The sequence below is a fragment of the Lepidochelys olivacea genome, assembly GCF_965140295.1.
Source record: "Lepidochelys olivacea isolate rLepOli2 genome assembly, chromosome: 6".
NCBI lineage: Eukaryota > Metazoa > Chordata > Testudines > Cheloniidae > Lepidochelys > Lepidochelys olivacea.
The window spans coordinates 2,629,451-2,640,416 of record NC_140416.1 but is presented as its reverse complement, the minus strand read 5'-3'; the positions used below and the strand labels follow the sequence as shown (position 1 = coordinate 2,640,416).

The window sequence follows — 10,966 nt, the reverse complement described above, 5'->3', positions numbered from 1 at the left end:
GTTTTTTGAGCAATTCTGTCATTATCTAATTAGGCATGAAAACCTATTGGGAATGGTTAGGAAAACAATATAAGACTCATGATACAGAAATAATGTCAATATTAACACTTGCGCTGCCAGAGTAATGAAGATGTAAACCTATTTGTAGTGTAACTGAAGTTAAGACAATTTGCCAAGACAATTTGTACAGTGGCACCTTCTCCCAGAGAAAAGCTGTGTATAAAAAAAATAGCTGCCCCTTCTCATTCAAATCAATCTGAAAAAACTATACCAGCCCCTTGTCATTCATTAAGGACCAGAGCCATTGACCATTGGGCTCAATGGAGTCTCTCCAGTGCACATTAGTTCAGCACCATAGGTCTCAGTCCTGGACATTGTTATGGGAGTGCTTCAATTTACTTCTTTATCTTCTCTCCAACCTATGAAAGAGTTTCTCTGGTGATCATGAAATTATGTCAAAGATCTGCTTTGTTTGGCTTTCTTTGGACTTTGTAAACCCTGAGACAGATTCATCCCAGAAGTAACTCCACTGACTTGCGAGTATGATGTGGGGACAGATAAAGGATACATGTAGTCCAATCAATTTATAAAGATGTACGATTGTGATGTACCAGTACCCGTTATGAAGTACTAGTGAGATGGGGCTATCAATATTCATAGCACTAGCAAGCTTGCTCACACACTGACATTTGTATATTCATCTGCTCTGGTTAGTCCAGGGAAGTTTTCTCTGAATCATCAGTCACTTAAATCCACTTCTTGTGCTCCTAGGAATACTACTTATGATTTTTCCATATATGTGCAAAATGGAATGAAGCTATACTGCCATAACTAAAAAGACATCAGAGTTACTCTATTGATTAACGTCATGATGCTCTTAAACTGGCAATATGTGTGTGGGCCAAACTCATTTGGCTGCCAATGCTATTTTCCTTTCAACACTTTAATACCGGTCCAGGATTGGAAACCCCATAGTGCAATCAACAACTGCCCGTGAGCAAATGCACATTTTCAATGAGCAGTTAGACATCCAGTTCCCTGGACAACTCACTGGAATGGGAGTTTGGTGCCTTTTGAATATCCCCACTTAAACTCCTGCAGACTGAGCCAAATATTGACTGAAGTCAATCGGAGTCTTTTCATTGGCTTCAATGAGCTTTGGATCTGTTCCTGGCTGGGGGTGGTTGAAAATTTTCCATCTAAACTTTCTGTTGATGCGGGCAGGAGGCAGGAGGGGGAAGCAGTGGTTGCCTGGTAGGGGTATCTGGCCATCCGCAGTGGCTGATCATGAGGTCACCTGACAGAGAGTAAGATGGTTATAAAAGGGCAAAAGCTGCTCAATTTGGGCTCTACCTGGCCATGTTTGACCAGCTCAAACTGAGAGGAGCTGCGTGTAGGAGCTCGATGAGGAGGGAGAGGAGCAGTCTTTCTGAACATAGATGTATACACAAGGGGACTCTCAAGAAAAGGATGAGCTAGTGAGGCCCATTGAAGTTAGGATGTGGGTCCTTTTCTAAATGAACTTGTGCTTTACTGGTAAAGTGTTCGCTCTGCCGTGTTAGATTCCTGTTCAGAGTGTCTCTCTCTGTGTGTTATATTCTTTACACATGCTGTGTGGCCCTATGGGAGAGTTCAGCTGTAATCTAGAAGGCTCACACTGTTTGGTGGCATTGTAGGACAAGGGTTGTTTAAGCTATGGCAGAGTCCGAAAAGTCATCCCTGAGCCCAGGGACTAGGCAGCTAGATAGCAGGTTCTAGCTCTCCAGAAAGGGCGCTAGGCAGAGGGCCTGCACCCTATTGTGTGCCTAGGAACCCCAAGACTGCAGCAGTGACTGGCTCCATTCAATCTCTGGCACCTTAAAACAACTGGGGATCCAAGATGGGATTCCCCTCAACACAAGTCGGTGCATATTCAGCAAAGGGAGTCAGAGGGGAACTGTGACAAATGCTCCCTTACAATACTGCACAGACTCTCCCCGAGTTACGAAAATCCGAGATTACGGAAAAAGTTCCGTAAACTAGAAATAGGAGTTTCTTAGGGTTTTTTTTTTTTGCGCGTAATGGTCGGAGATACGTTTCCGACTTATGCAAAACTCGAGGTACACGAGGCATTCTGGAACGGAATGCTTGCATAAGTCGGGGAGCGTCTGTATTCTTTGCAGCCTCGCAGTCATTCCTGAACATGGGAAACTGAATTTCCAAGATTAACAGTCTTGGATTCCTTTTTTTTTTTCGAACAAGCCACAGAATACAGTTAAAACAAAGAAATCAGAGCTATGACACAGAGAATTCACTATTAATTCATCACTTGTTTATTGATAAGCACAAATCCCAATAATTATATTAACTGAGAACAAACCTTCCTGTTTATCATCCTTCTAAAGGGGTCCTTCATCTCCTTGTTCCTCAAGCTGTAGATCAGGGGATTCAGCATGATAATTATGAGTATATAAAACACAGAGATGATCTTGTCTGGGTCTGTGGTGTAGTCGGAACTGGGTTGTAAATACATGAAGATCACAGTCCCGTAGAAAATTGTTACGGCCATCAGGTGGGAGGCACAGGTGGAGAAGGTTTTGCGTCTGCCCTTGGCAGAGTGGATCTTCAAGATGGCAATGAGGATGTACATGTAGGAGAATAATACAATGAGAATCGTAGTCATGACCAGTATAGTGGACAAGGTGAAATACACTGTGTTAGCGTTGTGGGTGTCGGAGCAGGACAGCTTAAGGATTGGGGGGATGTCACAGAAGAAATGGTGGATGACATTGGAGTCATAGAAGGACAGGGTAAATTATAAATGGAGTCTGAAGAACCGCGTTCACAAAGCCACATATGTAGGAAACAACCGCTAGTAACACACACAGTCTCGTTGACATGATGAGGCTCTAGAGCAAGGGGCTACCGAGGGCTAGGAAGTGATCAGATGCCATTACTGCCACCAGGCAAAGCTTCCTTGGTCAGAAAGTTACAGACAAAGGAAACCTGTGCTGTGCATGCGGCGAGAGAAATGGGTTTGCCCTGAACCCCAAAAGTCATCAGCAACCGAGGCATTACCGACGTCGGCAAGAGACAAACTGCTGAGGAAATAGTACCTGGAGGTGTGGAGTCCAGAGTTGAACCTGATCAAGACTATCATCCCTAGATTCCCCACCAGGGTGATAACATAGATCATTGGGAACAACATAAAGAGGGGGACCTGAAGCTCCGGAAGATCCATGAACCCCTGGAAAAGGAAGTCTGTAACCACGGTGTGATTTCCCTCCGCCATTTCTTCCACCCATGATCTCCTCCTTTACAGGGGAAAAGTGAAACGTACAATTAAACAGGAGCCAAGAAAGGACCAAGAGCGGATCCTTCACACGCATTCTGACTCCCCTCGGCCTGAGCCGCTGCAATGTACTTGTCATTCCCTATGCTCCCTAGCTGCAAGTTGGACATGGGCCCAGGCTCCCTCCTACCTGGAGCAACTCAGGCTGCCTGGTCCAATTAACTCCTCCTTGTACTAGCTGGGCAAGGTGACAGGAAACAAAATGTGAAGTGCCTGGCTGCTCTATGGCATCCTGGAAGGGGAAACCCCACACACAGAGCTCTGATTAAGATGAATGGGACTGTTAATACTTCTCAGAGCTATTGTTTTAGGCAGCCTGCAGACACAAGCAGATGGCACTGCATTGGCTATGCATTGAAGGTCAATTCCACAAAGGGCTGGACACCTGAGGCCTATTTAATGAAAGTGGAGATTCTGGGCCACCATTCTGGAAGCAACAGGGTGAATTCCATGGCAAACTTTGTGACCACAGACTCACACTAGTGCAGAAGGACTTGTACTAGCTGAAGATTTATTTAAAGTTTTTTTTTCTGATGTTAAGGTGTCAAGAAGGTAGACATTTATCAGCTGAGAAAGATAAAATCACCTTTGTACGGTAGCATTGATCCAATATTGTGCTCTGATATTTTTCATTGAAACTGTATTAATACAAGATAAAAAAGAACGCCCATGAATGAGGTTGGGTAGCGGGTCAACTCTTGAACCCTGGAGGAAGCTGCATCTGAGTGTTCTTCTGTGGTTTCTGTCCTCTCACTATTACTCACCATGGGCTAAACCCTATTATCCCTTGGCTCAAGTCTACCTAGCAGAGCTTAAATGTAAGGCATTTCCACGGGGGTAGAAAGGATCCTAACGACAGCTGGGTAAAATTCTTTGGCTGAAACTTTTTTTCAGGGAAAAATGCAGATTCAGCTATACCAGAATGTTTGTAAAAATTGTATTGGGTTCTTCGGGATGGGAAAAACATCAAATAAATTCATTTCCCCACTGATAAACCTTGCTGTTCAGTGTCCCACCTCTGCATGGAGGGGCGAAAGGACAGCTCCAAATCAGTGTTGGTGAGAACAGGGGCTTGTCTGCACTGGGAAGTTATTCCTGAGCAAGGTAATAGGTGAATGTAAGGCACTAGAGCTATTCTGGAATAGCTCCTGGTATGGACCCTCTTAATCCACTGGATTAAACTAAACTGGAAAAAGAAAAGTGGCCACATAGGGAGTTACATTAGAGTCGGTTACTGCAGAGTCAGTTTCCCATGTTGACCAGCCCTAAAGCAGTAGAATTGTATCACTGGTGAGAATTTCAGAGTAACAGCCGTGTTAGTCTGTATTCGCAAAAAGAAAAGGAGTACTTGTGGCACCTTAGAGACTAACCAATTTATTTGAGCATGAGCTTTCGTGAGCTACAGCTCACTTCATCGGATGCATACTGTGGAAACTGCAGCAGATATTATATACACACAGAGATCATGAAACAATACCTCCTCCCACCCCACTGTCCTGCTGGTAATAGCTTATCTAAAGTGATCATCAAGTTGGGCCATTTCCAGCACAAAACCAGGTTTTCTCACCCTCCACCCCCCTACACACAAACTCACTCTCCTGCTGGTAATAGCCCATCCAAAGTGACAACTCTCTTCACAATGTGCATGATAATCAAGGTGGGCCATTTCCAGCACAAATCCAGGTTTTCTCAACCCCCCACCCCCATATACACACAAACTCACTCTCCTGCTGATAATATCTCATCCAAAGTGACCACTCTCCCTACAATGTGCATGATAATCAAGGTGGGCCATGTCCAGCACAAATCCAGGCTCTCTCACCCTCCCCCCGACCCGGGGGACACACACACACACACAAACTCACTCTCCTGCTGGCAATAGCTCATCCAAACTGACCACTCTCCAAGTTTAAATCCAAGTTTAACCAGAACGTCGGGGCGGGGGGGTAGGAAAAAACAAGGGGAAATAGGCTATCTTGCATAATGACTTAGCCACTCCCAGTCTCTATTTCAGCCTAAATTAATAGTATCCAATTTGCAAATGAATTCCAATTCAGCAGTTTCTCTCTGGAGTCTGGATTTGAAGTTTTTTTGTTTTAAGATAGCGACCTTCATGTCTGTGACTGCATGACCAGAGAGATTGAAGTGTTCTCCGACTGGTTTATGAATGTTATAATTTTGACATCTGATTTGTGTCCATTTATTCTTTTACGTAGAGACTGTCCAGTTTGTCCAATGAACATGGCAGAGGGGCATTGCTGGCACATGATGGCATATATCACATTGGTGGATGTGCAGGTGAACGAGCCTCTGATAGTGTGGCTGATGTTATTAGGCCCTGTGATGGTGTCCCCTGAATAGATATATGGGCACAGTTGGCAACGGGCTTTGTTGCAAGGATAAGTTCCTGGGTTAGTGGTTCTGTTGTGTGGTATGTGGTTGTTGGTGAGTATTTGCTTCAGGTTGCGGGGCTGTCTGTAGGCAAGGACTGGCCTGTCTCCCAAGATTTGTGAGAGTGTTGGGTCATCCTTCAGGATAGGTTGTAGATCCTTAATAATGTGTTGGAGGGGGTTTAGTTGGGGGCTGAAGGTGACATGGCCCACCTTGATTACCATGCACATTATAGGGAGAGTGGTCACTTTGGATGAGCTATTACCAGCAGGAGAGTGAGTTTGTGTGTATATGGGGGTGGGGGGTTGAGAAAACCTGGATTTGTGCTGGAAATGGCCCACCTTGATTATCATGCACATTGTAGGAAGAGTGGTCACTTTGGATGAGCTTTTACCAGCAGGAGAGTGAGTTTGTGTGTGTGGTTTTTGGAGGGGGGTGAGGGGGTGAGAGAACCTGGATTTGTGCAGGAAATGGCCCACCTTGATTATCATGCACATTGGAAGAGAGCTGTCACTTTGGATGGGCTATTACCAGCAGGAGAGTGAGTTTGTGTGTAGGGGGGTGGAGGGTGAGAAAACCTGGTTTTGTGCTGGAAATGGCCCAACTTGATGATCACTTTAGATAAGCTATTACCAGCAGGTCAGTGGGGTGGGAGGAGGTATTGTTTCATGATCTCTGTGTGTATATAATATCTGCTGCAGTTTCCACGGTATGCATCCGATGAAGTGAGCTGTAGCTCACGAAAGCTCATGCTCAGATAAATTGGTTAGTCTCTAAGGTGCCACAAGTACTCCTTTTCTTTTTACTGGTGAGAATAGGGCTAATCAGTAGATAGCAGTGATGAGAAACAAAATGTATGATCAAAAGAGCTGTGTGAATACCTGACTTCTTGGTTTGCTGGCTCTTCTGAAACATAAATGAAAAAATTAGTTTCTGATTGAACCTAATTGATTTTTTTCCAAGTTTTTGGCTGACTGACAAGTTGAATGAAATGTTGTGTTTGATCAGTTGCTGTTTTTCCAATTGTTATATTTTTTCATAAAATGAAAGTAAATTTTGAAACAGTCTTTTAAATGGGAAACTTAAACTATTTAGACCTTTTTGATTTTTCTGAGGTTTCAGTTCAAAGCAAAATAATTCAGCTCGTTTGATACAAATTCATAAAATATTTCAGCAAACCCAAACCTGCGTTGCTCAGAAAAACAAGTATTTTGGCCCAATTTCCCCCCACCCCCAGTTCTACTGAACAATATGTCATGTTGCTCAGAGTAAAACTGTCCCAATTCAATTTAGTCATGAGGCTCACATTTTCAACAGTGAGGGTGGTTAACCGCTGGAATGAACTACCATGGGAAGTGGTGGATTCTCCAGCTAGAGATGCTGTGAAATCAAGACCCGATGGCTCTCTGGAAGACACACTTAATAAAAGACAAGTTAATGGGCTTAATACAGAGGGTAACTGTATCAAAGTGTGACCTGAGTTATACAGTTGGACTAAATGATCTCATTGTCCCGTCTAGTCCTTAAAATATACGATCAATTTATAGCATTGCTGTTAGTAAACCTATAAAATCACTATATGGCAATGATAATGAGGAGTCCTGTGGCACCTTAAGGACTAACCAATTTATTTGGGCAGAAGGTATCATGAGCTGGAACCCAGAAGTGTGTTATAGCCCACGACAGCTTCTGCCCAAATAAGTTTTTAGTTTTTAAGGTGCCACAGGACTCCTCATTGTCTTTGCTGAAACAGGCTAACCAGCTACCCCTCTGAAATATACAGCATTGGTGGTAGTAACATTACATGAGCATTATTATTGATAGTACTTAATTAATTCATTAGAATTAGGCTTAATCCCAACCCCCTTCTGTTAGGTGCTGTGCAAACATATAACAAAAAGACAATCTCTGGCCAAAGGAGCTCGTAATGTAAGCTTAAAATAAGAGACAAGAGGTACAGATGGAGAACAGAATAAGGTGACAGAAAGATGATTGAGAATAAAGCTGTATAAAAAGTACAGAGAGCCTTGTTCAAAATTTTATTTTTTAAAATAATTTTTATAATTTTAATTGATAATATCAATGTTTATTTTTATGTCTTTTTGTTTTAAATGTTCAAACCTTTACAGTCGCAAGAAATTATGGGAGATCAGGCAATGGGAGGTCAGACATAATTTTTTTAATGACAGCCAACACTGAGATTCAAAAAGTTAAAGCTTTATAACTGTTAAAACACAAATTGTCAACATCACATGTCAAACTAAATATCCTTAAATCAAACTCTAGTACATTCTCAAGCTGCAATTTTTCTTACTCTTGCCTAGCTGTACATTTCAATTATTGAAAGCAATATTTTTTTCATTGGTTTGTGTGCTTGTGGTGAAATCAACATTTACCAACATTTTTTTGAGAAAAGTCTATTCCTTCCAAGCCTAAGTATATATGATAACACTGTTGAGAATCGATGTATATAGGACTAATCTGAGTATAGATGTGATTAATATAAAGACAAGTGTAAAGTACTTCACTCTGGAAGGAAAAATCAAATGCACAAATACAATGTGGGGAATAACCGGCTAGGGAGAAGTGCAGCTGAGATGGATCTGAGAGTTCAAGTGGATTACAAGTTGAGTATCAGTCAACAATGAGATGCAGTTGTGAAAAAGGCTGTCTGGGGTGTATTACCACGAGTGTTGTATGTAAGACCAGGGCAGTAACTGTTTGCCTGTACTTGGCACTGGTGAGGCTGCAATTGAAGTTCTGTGTCTAGGTTTGGGCGTCACGCTTTAGAAATGATGTTGGCAAATAGGAGAGAGTCCAGAGGGGAAAAACAAAAATGACAAAAGGGGTTTGCAAAATCTGATTCATTAGGAAAGATTTAAAAAAAAATTGGGCATGTCTTGTTTTGAGACAAGACGACTGAGAAGGGACCTAATAACAGTCTTCAACTCCGTTAAGGGCTGTTATAAAGGGGATAGAGATTAATTGTGTCAGGCTCACAAAGCCCTTATGAGGCCCAGACACTAAAGAGAGCAAAAGTATTGAATTCTCATAGTGCAAGCTACATACTGAGTATTAATTAGAGCAACACATTAAGAAATTAAAGTTAGAAACAAGTTTTATTTTATTTTAAATCTCAGATAACCTTTCAGGGCAGCATTTCAAATAGATTAATGTTCAAGAAACAAGGAAGGGTGTCTGTTGGAACAACCACATAATGACAGGACATTAGGTAACATTGTTCCTCTCAAGCAATCGTAAAACGTAATTTCCACATGCTACATCAGTTCTTTGAGGTTCATTTAATTCCTGTACAACATTTGAGATACACAAATGAAGGCAGTGACACATAGACAATACTCCTCTCCTTCTTCCAATTGTTCTTCTCAATTGACTGGAATTGTCATGGTGAACAAATTAGCTGAGAATGTTTTTCCAGTCTACCACCCTCTTAAGAGCATCCTTAATCTCCTTGTTCCTCAGGCTGTAAATAAGGGGGTTCAGCATGGGGACCACCAGGGTATAAAACACAGCAGAGATTTTCTCCTGTTCCAGCGAGTAGGTGGAACTGGGTTGTATGTGGCTTAAGCTCACAGGTACATAGAGCACGGTGACAGCTGTCAGATGAGAGGCACAGGTGGAGAAGGCTTTCCGCCTTCCCCCAGCGAAGCGGATCCTCAGGATAGAGAAGAAGATGTACAGATAAGAGATGATGATAATCAGGAGGGTGGACGTGGCAAGAACCACAGAGAACATTATGAGCAAAATCTCATTGATGCAGTTATCAGAGCAGGCGAGCTTCAGCAATGGGTTAGTGTCACAAAAGTAATGATTGATGACGTTGGGCCCGCAGAATGACAACCTCAGCAAGCCACATGTGTGGGTCAGTGAGTTCACGAGCCCCCCTACATATGAGCCGGCCACTAGACGAAAACAGACTCTCTTAGACATAACAGCAGTGTAGAGCAGAGGGTTACAGATGGCTACATAGCGGTCACATGCCATCACGGCCAGCAGAAACCCTTCTGTGGTCACAAAAACAGCGAAGGAGAAGTGTTGGGCAATACAGGCAGAATAAGAAATGCTTTTACTCCCCACTAAGAAATTCACCAGCATCCTCGGAGTGAAGACTGAGGAATAGCAGAGGTCAATGACAGACAGGTTACTGAGGAAGAAGTACATGGGGGTATGGAGTCGGGGATCAACCCTGATCAACATGATCATCCCGAGATTCCCCACCAGCGTAAGAATATAGATCACCAGAAACACCGCAAAGAGGGGTATCTGCAGCTCCTCATTATCCGTCAACCCCAGGAGGATGAAGTGGGTCACCATGCTGTGATTGCCCTCAGCCATGTATACAGGGCTACATGAAACCATACCTGCCGGGATAACAAGAGTGAGCAGCATGGAAGAAGGAAATTTCATGGCATGAATTAAATCTGAATGACACCACTGGGCTTGAGAGTGGGTAGTGGATATCTTCTTGGAAATCAGCCACCGTGATGTCTGGGAAAAGTTGAGATGGACTTTTTGATTTACACTCCCTTTTCATGAGGACTGGGATTTTCAAAGCTGTCTAGGAGATTTTGACATCCCAGTCTCCATAAAATTGATTGGAATTAGACATCCAGTTCCCCTTGGGGAATTTCCAAATTCAAGCACATTCTTACAAATTTTCCCCAAGGAAATATACCTGCATGAGTTATGAGTTTACTTTATATTGTCTGCTCACTAAGGGTAAGTTAGAAAGCTCTCGTACTTGGGATCCTATTCTCTGGGTTCAGACTCCTCCCAGATAACCCTTTTAGATGACTACAGCATCTCAGTTGTGTCCCAGTCACTTGGTTACTGCTGCTTCATAACATATCCCCTGTTGCTAATCCCAAGCGTTTGAAAACCAGGAACCAGGCTTCCAAAAATCATGTGATTGGCTTAAAATCTTGAGATCTTTTTAACATAATACAGAAAGGGTTTAGAAAGGGTAGATCCATCTTTAGCAGATATGGATTCTGAAGAAGTATTTTTAAACCCTGTGCCCAATTGCAGCCTGGGGGGGATGACGGCAATTTGTTTAGAGTTGTGATTATATAATCTTCAGCAACATACTGATGAAATACTTTTAAAGCAGATTTTAAACATAGCTCCAGTAGACTAACATGTTCTGAGTAAATATTACAGTGATGCACAACTGTTTTTGTCAGTAAATTCAGAAACTTACAGTATATACCCAGGAGCTGGCAA

The 10,966-nt window shown here is 42.7% G+C and overlaps 1 protein-coding gene across 1 annotated transcript; it reads right to left on the bottom strand.

Moving 5' to 3' along the window:
- Positions 1-1,285: 1,285 nt before the first annotated feature.
- On the bottom strand, positions 1,286-10,078 carry LOC311522620 (olfactory receptor 5J3-like; the record flags this gene model as incomplete). Its single annotated transcript, XM_084632084.1, is given in 4 exon segments — positions 1,286-1,297; positions 2,360-2,794; positions 2,796-2,888; positions 9,167-10,078. Coding segments are annotated over 4 exon segments (1,452 nt in total).
- Between the last annotated feature and the right edge of the window lie 888 nt (positions 10,079-10,966).